This window comes from Rana temporaria, chromosome 3 (assembly GCF_905171775.1).
Source record: "Rana temporaria chromosome 3, aRanTem1.1, whole genome shotgun sequence".
Taxonomy (NCBI): Eukaryota; Metazoa; Chordata; class Amphibia; order Anura; family Ranidae; genus Rana; species Rana temporaria.
Window position 1 is genome coordinate 214,589,942 of NC_053491.1, and position 22,586 is coordinate 214,612,527.

At 41.9% G+C, this 22,586-nt stretch overlaps 1 protein-coding gene across 1 annotated transcript in view; it reads right to left on the reverse strand.

The window, feature by feature from the left end:
- LOC120930418 (dynein heavy chain 3, axonemal-like) overlaps nucleotides 1-22,586 on the reverse strand; it is a 530,045-nt gene that overhangs the window by 484,729 nt on the left and 22,730 nt on the right. Inside the window, exons 4-6 of the mRNA XM_040341605.1 lie at nucleotides 21,767-21,958; nucleotides 14,359-14,492; nucleotides 8,628-8,790 (exon numbers count right to left, since the gene is read on the reverse strand). Of these exons, the coding sequence (XP_040197539.1) occupies nucleotides 8,628-8,790; nucleotides 14,359-14,492; nucleotides 21,767-21,958 (489 nt within the window). The remainder of the gene's footprint in view (nucleotides 1-8,627; nucleotides 8,791-14,358; nucleotides 14,493-21,766; nucleotides 21,959-22,586) is intronic.

Sequence of the window (22,586 nt, forward strand, 5' to 3'; positions counted from 1 at the left end):
TTTTCACTTGCCACATGTTGCAGATTGTCACTTGCCACTTCACCTGCCACATGTTGCGGATTGTCACTTGCCACGTCACAGATTGTCACTTGCCACATCACCTGCCACACATTGCGGATTGTCACTTGCCACATGTTGCGGATTGTCACTTCCCACATCACCTGCCACATGTTGCGGATTGTCACTTGCCACGTCACAGATTTTCACTTGCCACACGTTGCAGATTGTCACTTGCTGTGTCACTTTCCTGCTAAGGTGATCTCTTGCAAGTCAGGCAGCAGATAACTAGCCAGGCAGTAGAGAGATGATGTCATCTCTCTGCTTCCCGGCTGCCTGCACAGTAAGGGCAGAACTGCACTGCAGGGATGCAGGGCGGGCACCGGGCGGTGAGAGATGATGTCATATCTGCTCCCCCACCCGCTGGCTCCCTGATTGGCCAGCTGTCTACTCACCCACGAGCTGCCCAGCCGCCCTTTCTCTCATCCACAGAGCCGCTCGCTTTCTAATCCACGGAGCCGCCCGCTTTCTAATCCATGGAGCCGCTCGCGGAATGGCTGCCCGCTCTCTCACCCGCATTCTCGAGGGGGCAATTTGTCCGGCTCTGGGGCCCCAGGTGAATGTGGGGCCCCCAGTCTGTGCCCAGTCGTGCCCGCTCAGTAAGATGGTCCTGCCAGGCAGAGCTTTGTAGACTTTAACACTTTCCATATAAGTAATTCAAGTAATTAAAACCAAAAGGAGTTGCTATGCCAGGGCTTTTTTTTCTCAGGGGATAGGTGCAGGAACTCCCCCTTTCGAGTCACCATTTATCTTTGCCCCGTACCCACCTCTAAGCACCGTCCCTTGATTCCTTCCCCTATCCACCTTTCATTACAACCCCTTTAAGAGAATACAGAACCAAGTATAATTTTGTTGTGCTAGGTGGATTGTATAGAATTTGTTATTAAGCTGTAAAATATATTCCCTGTAGCCAGCAACAACATACTCCCCTTTCAACAATAGATCGCCCCAGCAACACTAGACCACTCCCCCAGCAACAAAGTACCACCCAAGCAACAACAGATACACCCTAGCATTAATAGACCCCTGCCAGCAACAATAGATCTCCTAGCAGCTAGCATCAATAGACCATCCAGCTGTCAACATTAGACCCCTCCCTTAACAGTAGAGCCATTACAGTAAAAATTGACCCGCCAACAACAATAAATCCTCCAGCAGCCAGCATTAATAGTGTCCATCAGTGATGCCTATTAGTGCCCATCAGTGCAGTCTATCAATGCACATCAGTGCAGCCTGATCAGCGCACATCAGTGAAGGAGAAAAATTACCTGTTTTACAAATTTTATAACAAACTATGACATTTTCTGTCCTTTTTCATTTCATTTAGCAAAAAAAAAAAACAGCAGCAATTATATTCCACCAAAAGAAAGCTCTATTTGTGTGAAAAAATTATAAAAATGTAATTTGGGTACACTGTAGCATGACCGTACAATTGTCATTCAAAGAGTGACAGTGCTGAAAGCTGAAAATTTGTCTGGGCAGGAAGGGGGTTTAAGTGCCCAGTAAGCAAGTGGTATACTAATGAATGCCTGCTGAAGAGCAATACTTTAATTTCACCCCCATTGGAGCACCACCTTGTAAGCATATTGTTTTTTTTTCTAGGTCATCATTGGTCTATTAATGTCGCAGGTCCTCTTCTTTCTCTGGCAGTGGGTGGTTTTTAAATGCTGCAGATTGCAATGCAATAGGATATGAGATATTTATTATAGCAAAAAGTACAAAATATTGTGTTTTTTTTCAAAATTGTTGCTCTATTTTTGTTTATAGCGCAAAAAATAAAAATCGCAGAGATGATCAAATACCACTAAAAGAAAGCTCTATTTGTGGGAAAAAAAGGACATAAATTTTGTTTGGATAAAGTGTTACACAACCGCGCAATTGTCAGTTAAAGCGACACAGTGTCGAATCGCAAAAAATGGCCAGGTCATTGAGCAGCAAATTCTTCCAGGGCTCAAGTGGTTAATAAACACCAGTCAGTTTTTAACTATGGCGACCCTTTCCTTTCTTTTGGGCTGTATGAATACCAATGTTCAGTAAGGACCTTGGATTGCCAGGGTTCTTGTGACTACACGAGAGTATCCACTTGATAGTGGTGGGTGGAGGCGGTTGTGGATCGATGTGCCATTCGGTTGTAATCCCCAGAGGAAAATTCCCTGGCTGGTTGTTAGCCACAAGTGAGCTAGCTTGTGCTAGCTGGTAAGTGTGGATTCACACTTTATCCAATGTACCTGTAAATAATAAAGGCACAGGAGGAATATATGTAATATGTCTGCAAACATTTATCCTGATGTACTGATTAAATCAATGTTCCCTGAAATATGTAATACAACACAACTCCAAATCACTCTCTCAATGTTTATTCACTATTTATTTAATGTGTAATGCTTGCATGTATTTGTGTGTTTTGGCTGTTTATATGTATGAACAGGCTATCATAGCATACTTTTAAAGCAGCATGCTCATGCAACTCAGTGTCAGTATTTAAATCTGCAGTAGAAATGACAGAATTAGAAGCAAATGTTTGTGTGATAGCAATGAATATGTCTACCAAGTGCAAATTGACATGGGCACATTTCAAAATTCAAGGATAATTGAAATACCATGTCAAAAACTGAGGCTATTTCTTCTGAGTAAGATTGGTTTCAGCCAATTTGATGGACAGGTGGCCGGTTTTCCTTGACAAGAAAAACCCAGTCAATTTCAGAGAGCATTTTTTTTATGAAGGTGCAGTGCATTTCTTTAAACATTAATGATGCATTTACTTGTTACGACTTGTGATTTAAATTTTTTTACGGCTTTATTTAAATAAATGTAATCTAGCAAATAGGCAAGAAATGCTGTGTGTATTTTACTTCTATGCAATAAAATAGAAAAAGAAAAAGCTAAAAATATATAAAGCCTGCACTCACAAACAAAAGGCTTAGCAAGCACAGCATCAATCATGACAAGCCCTACGCCAGTACCCTCTCCTGTCAAGACAAATGCCTGGGTATTGGCTGGTGTTAATCCATGCTCCAGCACATGGGTGATACTGTTTAGGGATGCCCAACTGGCTAGCTATACTTGTGCTGCTTGCTCTCTACAATCTGCCTCTCTGATGTTGTGCTTGCTCAACTCCCTCTGCATCCCCACAAATGTCACACGCTTATCGGAATATGGAAGATCCCACCGCCCCCCATGTGAATGGGTATTGTGTAGATTGTACCCTTACCCATTCACCAAAAAAAGTGTCAAAAAAAGTAAACAACACAAACAACAGTTTTTGACAATTTCTTTATAAAAAAACAGCTGTCATAGTGAAAAGACAGCAGAGGCATCCCATCAAGGCAGAGCTTTTTCGAAGTGGACCCCAAAGCACTCTCCCCATGTTGAGGGCAAGTGGCCTGGTATGGTTCAGGAGGGGGGTGCTCACTCATCACCCCCTCCCCTTTCCTGGCCTGCCAGGCTGCTTGCGTGGGTATGGGTCTGGTATGGATTCTGGGGGGACCCCACGCCAATTTATTTATAAAAATTGACGTGGAGTTCCCCTTAAAATCTATACCAGACCAAAAAGGCCATGTATGGACTGGGGGTGGGAACCCATGCTGTTTTTATCCTTAATTCTGTCATATACTGTTCAGAAGTGGAAATGCACTTCCCCCCAACTCCCCTTTTGCAGGCAGACATGCTTTATGCTCAGATTTGGAATCTGATATGGAATTTTTAGGGGGACCTCAAAATGTATTTATTTTTGCATTAATTACCTGCTTAAAATTCCTACTAGACTCAAAGGGTCTGATGTGTACTTTGAGGGGGACTATATGTATTTTTGTATTAATTCTTGCTGTAGGATGTGCTGCAGAAAAAAATTAAATTTAAAAAAAGAAAATGGTATTGAATAACTTGCCGACAAATTACATTGCCAGCAAAAGTAATTTCCCATGGATTTTTTTACTTTTTTCTCTTGCAAATTTCAGTGCTGCTGCAGCATTTTCTGTAGATCAGATATGTGTCCCTTTGCAGGCAGAATTTTGGACACCCTACATGCATGTTATTTAAAGGAGTTGGACTTTTTAATGTTTACTTTATGCATATAAAAAAATCACTGCTCCTGGTCGAATAGATTAAAAAAATATATTATATTTATTGTATGTATCGGCGTATAACATGCACATGCGTATAACACGCACCCCAAGTTTAGGAGGGAAGCTTAAGGAAATGTTTTTTTACGAGGGAAGTTTAAGAAAAAAAACTTACATTTTAAATGCCCATCAATGCAGCCTTATCAGTGTCCATCTGCAGCCTTGCCCATCATTGCAGAATGATCAGTGTCCATCTGCAGCCTTGTCCATCTATCTGCAGCCTTGTCCATCATTGCAGAATGATCAGTGTCCACCTGCAGTCTTGACTCCAACAGTGTCCATCTGAAGCCTTGCCCACACATGTGCCTGCCAAGGAGGGAACGAGCGGCGCCAAGATAAACAGAGCCGGATGTCCTGTGTACTCTGCTCCTCTCGGCTCGCAGTCCCGCCCAGTCCCTCCCATTGGCCATGATGGACATAACACTGGTCCAATGGCGGGAGGCAAGACTGGGCGTGACTGCGAGATGAGCCGAGTACACAGGACATCTGGCTCTGTCTATCTCGGCGGCGCTTGTTCCCTCCTTCATCTTCGAGGCAGCCGTTCGGTGTATAACACGCACCCACGATTTTCCCCTGATTTGAAGGGGAAAAAAGTGTGTGTTATACGCAGATAAATACAGTAATTGTTACATGTTCCCCAGAACAGCATCCACCCCCCATGCTATTATTTTACTCCCCCTTGTCTATTAGCCATAAAAAAAATGGGCATTTTGAATTTGACAGATTTGGCTCCCAATGATCTCAGTGGGGTTCAGGTTCCCATCTGTACTTCTTTGACGTTCTCAGAACCCTATTTGAACTGAACCCAGGGCAGTTCGACTCATCACTAGTTACAAACGCATTAATTCTTTGTTTAAATTAAGCATAAGCAAATGTATGTTTTTCCATGAATGAGCAAAGGTTTGTTTGGCAGCCAAGAGGACAAAATATGACAGTTTATGTTGGAAATTATATAATCGGTCCAATTCAATATGCAACAGGGCATGCCAAGGATCTCTCCTTACATGGGTGTGAGAGAGTGTGAAAAACAGTTTACTAATTTTCTCCAGAATTTTATGACAAAGAGGCAAGACCAGCATATCTGCATGGTATGCATGTGTTAGAATATGTGGGATTGAGGTGAGCAATGTAAGGAACAAGCTCCCGTAGTGAGTAATAAAGACTTTGTAAGCAGATTCCTGTGATGTGATATTTAATACGGACTTGGAAATAAAATCCAAAAAACAATACTTTATATGCTTGGTTTCATATAAATCTGTCTGGAGATAAGTTTACTGTAAGCTTTATCTGATCCCACACCCGAAGTGAATGAAGTGGTGCTGAGTTCTAATAAAGGGGGCTCTGACATAAGTTTCTTGGGATAACCATAGGGGTGTGTTTGATGTGGCATGAAAAAGGGCAATAAGTAAATATTCGCCAGCACACCAAGGATCATCAATTTCATCCAAACGTTTTTATTCAACAAAGATCACATCACAAAATGGTGTAGTGTAACGTTTTGGAGCCACGCAGGACCCCTTTGTCAGGCATGTGATAAGTGCATACTATTGTGCCAAGGTATTTAAGTGAACATCCAATTAGAATCAATGGCCCCGTCCACCCCATAACAGCATATGATGTCATCAGTCCCACCAAAACCAGTATACAAATGTCACATATATACACAGACATGTATATACTGTATACTGAGCATTCTCAGCTAAGGCTGGGAAACATGGCAATCTGGCGGTGCTGGCACTGATAACGTAAATGTACATATATATTTCATACTGGTCAGGAGCATCTGCACGATTGACAGATTCGGCTGATCGGAAGAGACATGTTGGCGTTGCTGGCAACCTGACACCTGCCCTTGTTTAAAATAATCTTAAACTGTAAACCCCAGCAATGAACATCTTTATTAGTTTCCTTTTGGTCTATTAAATATACCTTTGAAAGAACCGTATTTTTCGGACCATAAGACGCACTTTCCCCCCCCCAAAAATATGGGTGAAAATGTCTCTGTGTCTTATGGTCCGAATGTACATCAGGCACTGCACCCCGCCACCGCTGGCAACACCCCCCTGCCACTGCCGGCACCACCCCCGGCCACCGCTGGTAACTCCCCCCGCCACTGCAAGAAAGCCGCCCCCCACACTAAGAAAAGCCCCCCACGTGTTCCGACGGCAGCACAGAGTCCCCCATTATACCGGCATACAGTGAATGTCCTGGGCGGTCCCCATTTACCTGGGCTTGTCTATTCTCGGGCGGGAGGGGGCGGTCCCTGCTTAGCTGGGCTTGGCTATGCTGCTCGGGAAGAGGGACGGTCCCTGCTCAGCTGGGCTTGGCTATAATCAGGGGGGAGGGGGCAGTCTCCGCTCAGTTCACTTTGGCTGTGCTTGGGTGGGAGGGGGCGGCCCAAACTCAGCTCACTTCGGCTGTTCTCGGCTATCGGCTATACTCGGGCGCTCGGTCTTGATGTCGGTTGGCTCAGCAGAGGTACAGTCACAAGGATATAACATGTAAGCAATGACCGGCAAATGTATTAGAAGAAGGATGCTCACTATGTCCGCAGCCCCTGTCCCTGTCCATGTCCGCAACCCCTGTCCCTGTCCATGTCTGCAGCTCCTGTACTCATCCATGTCCGCAGCCCCTGTCCCTGTCCATGTCCGCAACCCCTGTCCATGTCCATGTCCGCAGCCCCTGTCCATGTCCGCAGCCCCTGTCCCTGTCCATGTCTGCAGCCCCTGTCCCTGTCCATGGCCGCAGCGCCTGTCCCTGTCCATGTCCACAGCAAATATTTTAGTACACCATTTGGTTCAGAATATTTTTTTTCTTGTTCTCCTCCTCTAAAACCTAGGTGCATCTTATGGTCAGGTGCGTCTTATAGAGCGAAAATTACAGTATTTTGTTATATTTGTTTGATTTGTGAAAAAATAATTCTATTTGAATTTAGCTATACTAAAATGCCCCTTTAAAGGAGTTGTATTTTTTTTTTTTGCTGAAATGACTGTTTACAGGGTATAGAGACATACTAGTTAACTGATTCCTTTTAAAAATGATTAAAAATTGATAAAAATCAATCATATAATGTACCTACAGTTTCAGTTTCGTTTTTGCATGCTGTTTTCTGGTTCTGTGATGTACAGAGACTCAGAGCCAATACAGGGCAGTGATGGTTTGTAAAACTAAACTGATTGGTGTTGAGGGGTTTTAGACACACAGTAATCACACCTCCTTGATTAGTGACCACAGAGAGAAAGCTCCCATGACTTTTTTCATCAGGAAACAGACAACCAGGAAGTGTTCAGAACAGAGAAGGATTACAGCAACATCAGAGCAAAAACGAACAATGAGGACATGAAACCAGGACTGCAGTAGGGTAAAGGAAGCTATTCAGCTAAAAAAAATATTTCCTTTAGTGACCCTTTAAGCATTCAGCCCTACCCTGGCTGACACATACACTTTATTAAAATAACAAATTCATAATCTGCCATGGTGAACTTTTCAGCAATATATATGCTGTAATAGCTCCTTGTTAATTGTCTATTCTGTTGGTATAGCAACACTTATGTGTGTTTGGGTCAAACCACCCTCCATCATTAGCACCCCCTGCCCTCAGTATGCTCAAAATGAAACTGTGTGCCCCTTAATATACTTAACTTTATTCCTCAGCCTTGCAAAGTCTCTGTAATCAGAGATAAGCACTTTAGGACCTTCCATTACATCAAAGATACTGTGATACTTACAAGGGAAAGGAGAAACCTTTGGAATTATTTTATTACTAGCATGAAACTGTAGTTAATGGACAGGAACAGGAGATTATAGCATAAGCTCACATGCTTCCCTGTCTCAACAGGAACCCTTTATCATGCTACCGTTTCCAAGGTATTCTAGAATAAATGGCATTATAAACAATAGTAACTAATGAGCAAAAAAATATATCAGGTAAACAGGTAACATTTGATTTTATTATCTTTCTTTTTCCTTTCAGAAAAAATCTTTATTTTTTCCATGTTATTAAGATGGTTGCTTCTACCAAATGATATGCACACAGATCTATTTTGGGACTGTGCCGTTTCTCTCCACTGTGTTAGCTGATGTGGTCTGAAAACTTTAATTCTGCACAGTAACCAAAAGTAGAAAAAGTCCCTGAGAATCCTGCTGCTTTCACAACAAGTGCTGCCATCACAGAAGTTTATTCCTCCCCTACATGGCAGAAGCTTTGCTCTTGTGATTTCAGTGCCAGCCTGGCTGCTTTGCTTACTAATGAGAGTACATTATAATCTAATTAAAAACAGGAGAAATTTGGCCCATCTGCTTTGAATTTTTTATAACCCTAGGCTACTGCTAATTTCAACCCCTGTTTACAAAGTGCTTTCTGAAAGCTGCAAATCTAATGTCTACTTGTGCAGGAGAAACAGTAGGAAGGACATTACCTTGATCAGCTTCAGATATATTTTTACTTACTTGTGAAGAAGCAAAATCCAACTTCTCCAGACCGACGAGATATCTGTTCTTGCTGGTTAATAGCTCAAGCCTCTTACATTCTAAGAGATTCTTAAAGGTCTTGATTAATTCGAGGTAAGATGTTGACGTGACATATATCTGTCTCTGCAGCGTTTGGAAAAACCTGTCCATAATTAAAGATATAATCACCAAACAATGTAGCCATGAGTGGATGATGAACAGCCTAACACAGTTTGTTTTTTCCCACTTATGTGCTGCCTTGAGACATAAATACATATTTGTCCTAGTCAATCCCCCAAAATGAGTTTTACAGCTATCACAGGAAACCAAAGCTGCACAGGCATTTTCAGAAAAAATCATATATCTCATTTCTACTAGAACAGCTTCAAGGTCAGGTCATTAAAAAGGCACTTGTTTATGCTCATGAATATTGTATAAGACTCGGTAACAATGCTTTTATTTTATTTTTTTAATTTAATTTCTTTTTAAAGGGAAGATCAGGTATATTGGTCATGAAAGCATCCTGCATAAGATTTTTTTAGTTAAACATTTTATCAAAGCTACAAAAACAGCAATATTTGTTATAAACAATATAGAACTTTTAAGAAGCTTATAAAGACTGTGGTGAGTGAGTGAGTGAGTAAAAAACTTATATAGCGCTGCACATGCGAACTGAATCGCCTCTGGGCGCTTGTTTGACCATTTCTCTTCTCCTCAGAAGAGATGGGTTTTGATCTTTCTCCTAAAGGCCAAGTGGTTCTCCTCCAACCGAATGGAGGTTGGCAAAGTGTTCCAAAGTCGAGGGACTTGGACAGCAAATCTTCTTTCTCCTTTGGACTTGTATCTGGTTTTGGGGATTTGGAGTATATTTTGATTGGAGGATCGTAGTTGTAAGCCTTTAGTTTTTCGCATAGATATTTGGGGGCATTTCCCAAAATACATTTATGCGTCAGACAGAGTGCTTTGAAAGTGATTCTGTCTTTTACTGGGAGCCAGTGAAGGCTTCTCAGTGAGGGAGAGATAGATTCCCAAGGTTTTTTCCCAGTCACAAGTCGCGCGGCCGTATTCTGAACGACCTGCAGGCGAGTGATTTGGTACTTTGGGAGTCCGAGGTAAAGGGCATTTGCATAGTCAAGTCGGGAGTTAACAAATTGTTCCCACCACGACTGCTATGTTTTCTTTAGGAATAAATGGAATCAGTCTGCGTAGTAGGCGCAGCAGATGATGGGATCCGCTGACTACTGACCCTATTTGTGCATCCATTGTCATGTAGGTGTCGAAGATGACTCCGAGACTTTTGACTTTGGTGCTAGGGGTGATGATTTTTCCCAGAATGGGCGGAGGTGTCCAGGTTGTTGCCAGTTGATTCTTTCGATTGGGGTGAAACAGGAGAAGTTCTGTTTTCGAACCGTTGAGTTTAAGATAACTCTTTGTCACCCAGTACTCTATCAAAGAGAGGCATTTCTCTAGATCGAGATGATGATCTAGTTTGTTGCAGATGCAAAAGTACAATTGTGTATCATCCGCATAAGAGTGGTAGAGCAGCTTCTGGCTGCTGATGATTTCAAAAAGAGGGCGAAGATAGATATTAAACAGCACCGGCGACAGAGTGGATCCTTGATGGACTCCGCAGGACACCGTGGTATATTAATTTACCATTGACTAAATGACATGCTAATATTACTAAGTTTGTTTTAAGTACAAAAATTTCCAAAGTCTGATATTCACTCAGACAAAGATTAATGAACCATACAGATGGTTGGGTTTTGAAACAGACATACCACCTTACAATCTAGGCTACTGCAAAGCTGCTCCATGGTAAACAAAAAAGTCTATGAAGGGTAAGTGTGAGCCCTGCAAGTTTGTTGATAGCAAGCATCGCACCAGCTATTTACTACAGGTAAAAAATCTGGTGCATGGACAATGTCAGAAAGGGATAAACGCAAATACTGAGAGAACAATACAGTAATAAACACTAATACGTTCTTTATCTATTCACTACACCAAGGAAAAATGTGATGGATTTGTTAAGTTCCAGATAAAAACATGGGTAGCAATTGGACTGGGCAAGTTTACTGTAGGTGAAACAGCTCTATGGAATATATTGAGGGGAGCTGTAATGCCCTGTACACACGATCGGAATTTCCGATGGCCTAAAATCCGATGGAATTTTTCAAAAGGCGGTGACGTAAAACACTATGACGAGCCGAGAAAAATGAAGTTCAATGCTTCAGAGCATGCATGGGTTTTTTCTCCGTCGGAGTTGCTCACAGACGATAGGAATTTCCTGTTCTATTTCTAAACAGAAAAAGTCCGGAAAAAAGTCAGATGGGGCCCACACACGATCGGAATTTGCGGCATAAAAGTCCATGCATGCAATAAAGTCCATGAAATAGTTCATAAAATAGTTCATAATAAGGAAAAGTATATACAGTAAGGCTGGGACACTGGAGGCTGCTATCTTCAGAGATGAACTGACTCTGAGCTATAGAAGAAAAAAAAGAGAAGCACCACCTCAGTGCAGCATAAAACAGATATTATTTATTACAGGATTAAAAATACACACATAATCCAAGATAGAATGTGCTTGTATGGATGGATGCTGCCACTAGCTCGATCCTGCAGGGGCCACCTGTGGTCCAAAAACACTGGATGAATTAGGGCATGGACACCCTGTGTCACCAGGAAATCCACTCTGACCAGTATGGAACGCAGGGTGGATGTGACATCACCGGGAGGAGCTGAGAAGCCTGTGGGATTGCTAGGCTATGCGCTTGGAGCTATCTGCTCCATCTAGAGGCCATGAGAGCATAGCCTAGCAAACCCACAGACAGCCCTTGCAGAATCAAGTGAGTGGCAGCATCCATCCCACACCATACAGTAGCATACTATCTTGGATTGTTTGAGTGTTTTTAACCACTTCAATACAGGGCGCTTTTACTCCGTTCCTGCCCAGGCCAATTTTCAGCTTTCAGGGATGTCGCACTTTGAATGACAATCACGCGGTCATGCAACACTGCACCCATATGAAAATGTTCATCTTTTTTCCCCCACAAATAGAGCTTTATTTTGGTGGTATTTGATCACCACTGGTTTGTTTATTTTTTGCACTACAAATAAAACAAGACTGAAAGTTTTTGTTTTTGTTATACAGTTTTGTAAATAAGTATGTTTTCTCTTTAACTGATGGGCACTGATGAGGCAGCACTGATGAGGTGGCACAGATAAGGTGCCACTGATGGGCACTGAAGAGGAAGCATTAATATGCAGCACTGATGGGCACTGATAGGCGGCATGTATATGCAGCACAGTTGGGCACTTATAGGTGGCAGTGATGGACACTGATAGGCAGCACTGATGGGCACTTATGGGTGGCACTGATGGGCAATGGTGGGTAATGATGGGCGGCACTGTTAGATGGCACTGATAGGCAGCACTGATGAGGAGGCACTGGCAGGCATTATTGATGGGCACTGACTGGCACTACAAATGGGCACTAATTGGCATCCTTTATGGGCACTGAATGCCATAAAATGTAAGTCCAGGTGGGCACTGATTGGCATCACATGTGAGTACAGGTAAGCATCATTGGTGGGGCACTAATGGGCATCACTGGCAGGCACTTCCTGGTTATGATGTGATCAGCTGTGATTGGACACAGCTGATCATGTGGTAAAGAGCCTACGTCAGAGGCTCTTTATATAGACCGGAGATGCGGTGTGTAGGATTGATAAACCGCACCACCGATCACCACGCTGTGCACCTTCGGGGGAACACATCAGCGGCTTATCCTGCTGGACATCATATAATGCCCAATCAGGATAACAGAACCACCCCATGGCCGTCATTCTGCATACGGCGGGTGTGGTCAGTCCTGTTTTATGCTGCACTGGTTCCTCTATGGTTTCCTAAGTCACTGGGGAAATGACCCAATTGGATGTTGTTACCCCATGTGACTCTAGCAGCCATCTTGGGTCAAGCAGAGCCAATCTAAGGCCCTGGCTCCCAGGCTTGAATCAAATTTTGTAAGTGAATAAAGTAGAGACAGGTACCCACCTGATAGGAACAGAACCAGTGGCAGGGAAAGGTTCCTGATGAGAAGGGAAAGCATAAGGCTCACAGCTTCTCTGGACATCTTCATGTTTGGGCCCAAGACAGCCAGGCTGCACTCTTCCCTTCCTAACAGGTGCCGTCAGTTTGGTTGAAACCTGCTCACTACACACTGCTGGATCTATGAGTGGGTTTATTGTGAACTGTCTTTGCACTATTTAAAACAGTTCTTTAATCACACGGACTGTGTGTGTTATTGCAGCCGCATTACGCTGCACCCCACCTAAATTGCTCTCTTATACATATTAAAGTCATTAGAAAAACAAAAAAGTTGAGGATATAAGAAAACCCACAGGAATCACAAGGGATGTGTGACAGATAAGCAATCCAAGAGAATAATTGGTAATTTTAGAGCTGCATGAACAGTTCAGTGCATCCTAAGTAATCAAATGTCTCCAGTTAGTGAATGGGACTGCACAGGAAATGTTGTGAGCTATAAACAGAACCTGTTGCTTAGCCTTGGATGGCAGACTAAAACAAAGTTTAAAGTAAATGTATTGCAGGTCCCTGGAGCGTTGCCATATTGTAAAAGTATAGACTTGAATACTTGCACATTATGGTATACTTCCCTTCTCCAGTAATGTGTGAACCACATTCCATTGCCTTGTTGCTCCATCTATGGATGCTGACATCTTCTCCTGGCCATTTTTAGGTCTGCCCAGGCAGTGTACACTTGTAAAAAATCTACTCAGCAGGAGATCACAAACTCACTTCAGCTTATTCCTCCCTCCTTGGTGGCTATTAAAGAGAGCAGGATTGACAGGCTTCCGAACGGCGCATACTGCACGTCACAGGTTGCTGACAGAACCCGAACGTCGGTGCGCAGGCGTCGTATAGAGCCGCACCGACGTTCGGGTTTTTTCGGCAACCTGTGACGCGCAGTATGTGCCGTACGGAAGCCTGTCAATCACAGGCAGTGCTTGGGAACTCCCAGTCCCGCGGGATTGCCGGGGGGTGAAAATCGTGATAACGAGGTATGTGCTGAGAAAAAAAAAAAAAAACACCGGCATTCTGTCGGTAGGATGGCTCGACTCCATGTGATGTCAGAAATTTTTTTGAGGGGGAACCTCCACTTTAAGGAATTATTAGTACAATAGCTAATTGTGTTTTTGGCAGAAGACCCCTATAAAGTTTCCTTTGCTAAATAACTGTACCCGCTACCATTTTTAAATATTAACTTGAGTTTTACTTTAAGTATAACAAATTATGGGCATAACTTTGAAGTTAGTTGAGGCAATCATTTCAAAAATAATCAAAGATGGTATTATAGAACTGCCGCAGCAAAGTAAAGAATACAGTTATTTTTTGTATAGACAAGAGTACTTTTAAGCACACACAATATTTGTAAATTCGATGAAAATCTTTCAGGTATCTTTCATGTGTCCAAAGAAAATATGAGTTGTCTTGAAAGCTTGCAGTTTCAATCTACTCAGTAACCACTACAATAATACCGAATTAAAGGTCAATTAAATCAGTCTTAAAGGTTTATTTAATGACAAGCAAAATTCTCAGTGAAAACAACAAAATGTTGCCCTGTTCTTTAGAGCATACTCTTGCTTGGCAATAAGAATCAGCTTTGAATGTTCAGGTAAACAGTTATGCCACAGATTTAATTAAATACCTTTCTGAGAGTGCAACAACACTCTGATGGAAGTGATGACACATGAACACAGCTTCATTTCTGATTTCCTGTGACATTTCCACATCGTCAAGAAAATGATTTGCCACCTTCTGAAGTGCATCTTCAGGCCATGCCTGTTAGATATAACATCATAAAAAGAATTAAGTCAACTTCTAAACAACACACAACAAAACAATTGCACTTATATAATATTTTATAGATTTATTTATGGTAATATGATGTAAAATGTCAACAGTGAGACTACATATAAAAATGTGCAAATGTACCAATCTTTAGCAATCTGTGGTAACTCTCTGTGAAGCAATAACAATGCCCAAAACAAAAATGGAATCCTTCAAGTTGGGTGTGATATTAACCACTTCAGCCCCGGAAGAATTTACCCCTTCCTGATCAGAGCACTTTTTGCGATTCGGCACAGCGTCAGTTTAACTGACAATTGCGCAGTCGTGCGATGTGCTACCCAAAACAAAATTTACGTCCTTTTTTTCCCACAAATAGAGATTTCTTTTGGTGGTATTTGATCACCTCTGCGGTTTTTCTTTTTTGCGCTATAAACAAAAAAAGAGCGACAATTTTGAAAAAAAAGCAATCCATGAATCCTCCCGAATCCCAACACTTTGTTATGTGTATGCCACTTTAAAAACACAAAAAGGCATAAAAAAACATATATAGCCAGATTCAGTTATAGTTACGCCGTCGTAACTCTGAATCCGCAACATCCTACATTTAAGCGTATGCTCAAACTGAGATACGCTTAAATGTTGCTAAGATACGAGCGGCATAAGTCTTCCTACGCCGTTGTATCTTAGCTGTCTATTTACACTGGCCGCTAGGGGCGTGTACGCTGATTTACGCCTAGAATATGTAAATCAGCGAGATACGCCTATTCACGAATGTACGCTCACCCGTCGCAGTAAAGATACGCCGTTTACGTAAGGCGTTTTCAGGCGTAAAGATAAACCACCAAAAAGATGGCGCAGCCAATGTTAAGTATGGACGTCGGAACCGCCGTCGAATTTCACATTGTTTGCGTCATTTTCGTAAGTCGATTCAGAATAGGGCTAGGCGTAGGTTACGTTCACGTCGAAAGCATTGACTATTTGCAACGTGATTTGGAGCATACGCACTGGGATACGACCGCGGACGGCGCATGCGCCGTTCGTTCAAAACGTAATTTACTTGGGGTCATGCTTTATTTACATAAAACACGTCCACCTCTTCACAATTTGAATTAGGCGCGCTTACGCCGGCACATTTACGCTACGCCGCCGTAACTTAGGACGCAAGTGCTTTGTGAATACAGCACTTGCCTCTCTAACTTGCGGCGGCGTAACGTAAATTACATACGCTACGCCCGCACAACTTTGAGCCGCCGTACGTGAATCTGGCCAATACTGTCCTTATTTTAATAAAATCAAAGTGAAATAGGATCATAGAGGATAGAAATGTTGAGTATTTAGAAAACATGTACAAAGTACCTGCAAATAAATAGGATGGAACTAATGGAGAATAAAAGTAACCAAAAGTGGACAAACAGCTACAAAATAGTTTTGATTAGGCAGAAACTGCATTATGCAGTAAGCAAAAAAGATTTTTGAAACCTTGACCCCCTAGCTTTCCAAACTTCCAGCCAAAGGATACAAAAGTTGTACACAGGTAGCAAAGGAATAAAAACAAAAAACAAAACGCATATGCCTAGATAAATATTTAAACTTATATTAGAACACCAATAGATACAAAGAGACATAATTTGGAGAAGAATCAGAAAAAAGTACAAAGTCAATTTGTACCCGGAAAGCAGGAGATACAAATACTGTATATACAGATACCAAGGAAAGATCACCAAAATATCACCATAAATATTTTCTGTTTTTAATAAATATATTTAAATAAGCTGATAGCCATATGGTATATGCACATATTACTTTTGAATTATTCATATTCATATGGGATATATTACAGGTGTAGCAGTCTTTTCTGAATTCAGTAGGAGTTTTAAAATAGTGTTGAAGTCTTGAGTAGGAATGTACTCAGGGTTCGGCTAGAACACAGATTCGGGCCAATCTTTCTATGTTTGGGGTGGTTTGGACTTTCAGGATGTTCATCAGAAATTGCTCAGCTGAATATCCTGTAACCATTGTAAAAGGGAATTAGGTGCAAGACCAGTGATGGTTTTTGGCAAAATACCAGCCCACATACAATAGGTTGATTTCCCAGCAGCCATTAACCAGTGAGTTGGGCTTTAGTGAGAAAGAGGGACAGCTGTATTGCAAGGAAACAGGGTTTGTATTGTGCAGTCTGTCTACTACCCCAGAGCTATTTACTGTAGTGTTCATTGCTGCTGTATATATCCACTGATTATTTACAGTAATTTGCAGTTTGGAAGACTAGTGGAGAGCGGACTGCAGCATTTACTGTGATTTTAAAAGGTCCAGCTGCCACTAGTTTTTTTTTCAGAAAATTTTGTTGCTGTTCCTTCTTTCTTATTTTGTTTTATTGTGTACACCCCTCACATTTTTGTAAATATTTCATTATAACTTTTCATGTGACAACACTGAAGAAATTACACTTTGCTACAATGTAAAGTAGTGAGTGTACAGCTTGTATAACAGTGTACATTTTCTGTCCCCCTCAAAATAACTCAACACTTAGCCATTGATGTCTAAACCACTGGCAACAAATGTGAGTACACCCCTAAGTGAAAATGTCCAAATTGGACCCAATTAGCCACCCCCCCCGGTGTGATGTGACTTATTAGTGTTACAAAGTCTCAGGTGTAAATGACAGAGAACAGGTGTGTCAAATTTGGTATTATTGCTCTCACTCTCTCATACTGGTCACTGGAAATTCAACATGCACCTCATGGCAAAGAACTCTCTGAGGATCTGAATTGTTGCTCTACATAAAGACAGCCTAGGCTATAAGAAGATTGCCAAGACCCTGAACCTAAACTGCAGCACGGTGGCCAAGACCATAAAGTGGTTTAACAGAACAGGTTCCACTTACAACAGGCCTCGTCATGGTCCACCAAAAAGGTTGAGTGCACGTGCTCAGCGTCATATCCAGAGGTTGTCTTTGGGAAATAGACGTATGAGTGCTGACAGCATTGGTGCAGAGGTTGAAGAGGTGGGGGGGGGGGGTCAGTCGTTCAGTGCTCAGACCATATGCCACACATTGCATCAAATTGGTCTGCATCGCTGTCTTCCCAGAAGGAAGCCTCTTCTAAAGATGATGCACAAGAAATCCTGCAAAGAGTTGGCCGAAGACACGCAGGCTAAAGACATGATTACTGGAACCATGTCCTCTGGTCTGATGAGACCAAGATCAACTTATTTGGTTCAGATGGTGTAAATCATGTCTCCAGACCTAAACCCTATTGAGCATCTGTGTTGCCTCCTCAATTAGATGGTGGAGGAGCGCAAGGTCTCTAACATCCACCAGCTCTGTGATGTCGTCATGGAAGAGTGGACGAGGACTCCAGTGGTAACCTGTGATGCTCTGGTGAACTCCATGCCCAGGAGGGTTAAGGCAGTGCTGGAAAATAATGGTGGCCACATAAAATATTGACAATTTGGGCCCAATTTTGGAAATTTTCACTAAGGGGTGTACTTACTTTTGTTGCCAGCGGTTTAGACATTAATGGCTGTGGGTTTAGTTATTTTGAGGGGACCGCAAATTAACATACTGTACAAGCTCTAATTTCTTCAGTGTTGTCACATGAAAAGATATAAAAAAATATTTATAAAAATGTGAGGGGTGTACTCACTTTTGTGAGATACTATATATATATATATATATATATATATATATATATATATATATATATATATATATATATATATATATATATATATAGCTAGGTGCTAGATATAGTGTAGGACAAAAGTGAGGAAGAGGCACAACAGGCAGGATGTCATCCACTTTTATCTCCTGGACTTGTTTAGCTGTGTTCATTATGGGCTGCACACGAACCTTAATTTATATGCAGTATTTGTCACCATCATCTCAAGTGTGGTAATGCAATTTATTATTTTGGTGCCACATATAGGAAAAGGCATAATTATTCACCATGCAGATCGGTGAGAGTAGCATCTGCATGTGATTGACATCAGTCGCAAGTTATAGGGATGACAGTATTTCAAGAGGTTTATCTATTGGCATTTTCAGCAAGAAAGAGGGTTAGCATTGAGCCACATGTAACCTGCAACCATGCTCTGATTCTAACAAACCCCACCCTGACATCTTCAGCTTTACCACTGAGGAGGCAGCTTTCTTTTCCCCAGCTATTGGAATGGAAGAAAAAGTATACCCCCCAAAACCATGCCCAGAACCTCAAGACCAGCATGGAAAAATGCTGGCTTTAAAGCTGCTGTTGTTCCAGCTGGTGGAGTCTGTCCCCTGGCTGAATTTGTGGCCTATGAATTACCACAGTGGAATGTTCCCAGTTGTCATTTCTTGCCTGTAAGTCCATCCTTATCCTCCATCATCATGTGGAAGGTAATGTTTCCACATTGCTGGACCACTAAATCAGCAGGAGGATCCACATGGCCACCGACATGTGTTTCAACAAGTATAGGCAAAGAAGATATATATTTTATTGCCCACTAGGTAAATCTGTTGGAGCTGGGAAAGGATGCAGCACGGAACACTGTCTGACACCACACATCCTGATACCTAGGGACAGTGACAAACCAGTATCCTTTGCCCTCTATTCAGTGCCTTTTTCAGATGGGTCATTCTCAGAACCATCAGTTCCCCTATAAGGCTACAGTATGTAATGGCTCAGGTAAAACAATGCCATGCAGTTTTGCAGCTGATCTGCCAAGGATACAGGAGCCCCACTAGGGAAGAGATTCCGTCAGTATGACAGGGGAAGGTCCAATGGTTGCTTACCCTATGCCATCTTTTGCAAGGTTGTTTGTAACAACAGCACAAAACTGCTGTATGTCCTTTGGCTGGGAAAGTTTACACATGTACCATGTCTGTCACAAGTCCTCAACCTGGTGGTGTAGGTTGTCACATTCACCTGTTCCACATTCCAGAACTGGGTCTTTCCCTCTGTGTGTGGCCACCAGCTTCCTGCTTCCTGTTTGCTCTGGTGCCACAGCCGAATACAGAGAGGGGGCTGTCTTGTTGAAAAATTTTTTTCATGCACTAGCAGATGGACTTTCTGTGTTTCCAAATGACTTCTTGTATGTTTCCCAGTGCCTCCTAGTGCTGTGACGTCTAGTATTCCCAGTGTCTGTCCATTCTTTACCCAGCTCATGTGTGCTTCCAGTGATCCCCAGCACTCCCAAGTATTTTCTCAGCTTGCACCAGCTCTGTGTTCCTGATACATTGTAGCCTGCATTCAGACATGATCCCAGTGAACCCCATTCTATATCTTGTGACTGTGACCATGGCCTGCTCCAGTGATCTTAGTGTTCTTCAGCCTCTATCCTGCTCCCAGAACCCTGTGTACTCCTGTCAGCATTCAATCTTCCTTCAGTTTTGTGTTTCTCTCTGTACTCCAATCAGCCAGCTTTCCCTTTGCCTTCCTGCCAGCTTCTCATTGCTAGCGCCAAGCACTCCCAGACTCTTTTTCTACTCACTCTTCTTCTGTGTGCTTCTGTGCTGTATGCTCAGGTGATTTAGAGGACTGCAATGTGACAATCGTCTGCAGCATCACATCTCCACTTTTAGGAACAATGGTAAAGACAAAGTGGATTAATAGACTCTGCAGCTCAGTCCTTCTTAGGGGTTCCACTATTGCTAATTAAGCAGGCATGCCATACACTCTGTGTCTACTCTCTGCCTTTCCAGATGCTACCAGCTAGTCCTGGTCAGAAAGTCCACCCTATATGTAGCTGATTCTTAATCTATGACATATTTATTTTTGTATACCCTGGCTCACAAGATTTTCTTAGGCAGGCCAGAAGAGTTTGTAGCCATTTCGGGTGAACTCCATGTGCCCTCAAATCCCTGATATGTTCACTTGATAGAACTTTATCATAGCCGTCTCCATCTTAAATTGCCAACCTTGGCTCCAATCAAACTGCTTACAATCTGTCCAGTCACTGTGCCACATGTTTTTCTGTTGTTTCTGGGGTATGCACTGTATTTTTTTTTGTTCCATAATATTTTATTGAAGAACTAACAAAAGTATTCAAATACAATACAATTCAGTACAGTATAGCACCCATATCTAACAAAACAAAAAACAAACAAAAAGATGGAGCACGCAACAATAGCTCTAACCAAAATAACAAAGAAAAAAAAAGAAATATAGTAAATAGAATGAGAACCGTTGAGCATGAGCAATTATCAGATAGGTACGGTATATACATTAACTTAGTTAGCACTTTATCCTGGATAATGCTATGAGGAGTAAATGAAGTGTACATGGGTAGGAAGGCCAAACAACCTAAGTGCATAAGATATATAACACACCCATGCAAAGCCTTGTCCTGTAGCACAAGAGCAGAAGAATGCCTCCACCCAACAACACAAGAACCAGTGTATATAATTTTCCATCCAGTCATGGTTTAATGTAAACCTAAGTTGCATAAATATAACTGCAAGAAGAAAACAAGGGGGGAAAAGATAGAAGGAACTGAGGGGGGAGCGGGAAAAAACAATGCAGTCAGCCTCAATAGGAGAAATGTCAGAAGGTGGCAGAGGACAGAGTAGGGTGGGGAAGGGAGAGAAAAAATAAAGAAATGTTAGGGGAACCATACCCTTTGGGGAAGAGGAGTAAATAGAACAACAGCCTCTATGATAATGAAGGCCATAAAGAGGGACTCAGAAGGCAAAAGGCAATCCCTGAAATGTTCTGTATAACTAAAAATGTTTGCATTGGTACATGACTTCCAGGACACTGTCCAGCTACCCACATGCCCTTTGTTCGACAGTCCCTTGTCTATTAGAGAATGGCAGTTATTTATTTCAAAGATTCAGCTCTCATTGGCTACAATAAGGTTTGAATTTGACATTCAAACTTTTGTTAAGTTTTTGACCTTACCCTGAATTCAAAACTAAGTGTTTGGCTCTTTAGTAGTCTTTAGTTTGTTAACACTGATATTTGTAACATTGCAGGAAACCAAAACAATCTTCAAATATGACATGTGGAGGCTGAGATAGTCACTACTCCTACCTGACATAATAATGTGATGTTATGCAGACGTGAAAGTTTGTAAAATGTTCAAAATTTCTAAAAAGTGAATTATCTATCAAGACGTTTCTAGTTTACAAAATAATCTGATGTTATGCAGGTATGGATCTTTAGTAAATGCTCAAAAAGTTAGTCATCGGTCAGGTCTCTTCAAACACTTGGTTATGCTATTCTCATAGTTGCCTATTTCAAACTAATTCTAATTCTTATTTCTAGTCCCAGTAAATTCACCATCACCTGAAACCAGTTGATCGTGCAGCAATTCACTAGAGATGTGTAGTGACGAAGCTGATCTCGGAAAGCTTTTCCTGTAGGACTAAAGGCCAGTACAATATGGAGATTTCTTCTAATACGGTCCTTATATTTTCTGTACAAGTCAGATTGATCATTTTCATTCTGGGTTTCAGAAGTTGGTAAAAGTTGACGCATCTGTTATAAGAAAGAAAAAGGTTTAGCACCAGTTAATATTTTTGGATAAACTTATAAACTTACCGTTTTTAAAATGATCACTGTAGTATGTTTTACCAGCAATGCCAACATGTATATATATTCTGGCTTATAAAATCATTTTACAGCAATGCTATTGCCCATTATGAAACCAATGGCAGACAGTTTTTTCTACAAAGGCACCAATGTTAAGTTGTTCTCTGAATGATTGGAGCACCACTTGAGAACAGCTACATATTAATTTCTACTAATGTTTTTTTTTTTATTACATGGATGCCTAAACTGTTAAAAAAAATGTTACTGTTAAACCTTGCACGGAAGCTTTTAGCATCTCAGCTGATCTCGAGTTAGACATGTGGCATTAGAAATGTCATGCTATCTGTTTAAAGCGGATGTGCCACTAAATAAATATATTAAAAGCCAGCAGCTACAAATACTGCAGCTGCTGACTTTTAATATAAGGACACTTACCTGTCCTGGAGTCCAGCGCTGATCACAGCAGATGACGAGCCGATCGCTCGTCACCCTGCTGCTCCCCCCTCCATCCACGGTGAGGGAACCAGGAAGTGAAGCGCTCCGGCTTCACTGCCCGGTTCCCTACGGCGCATGC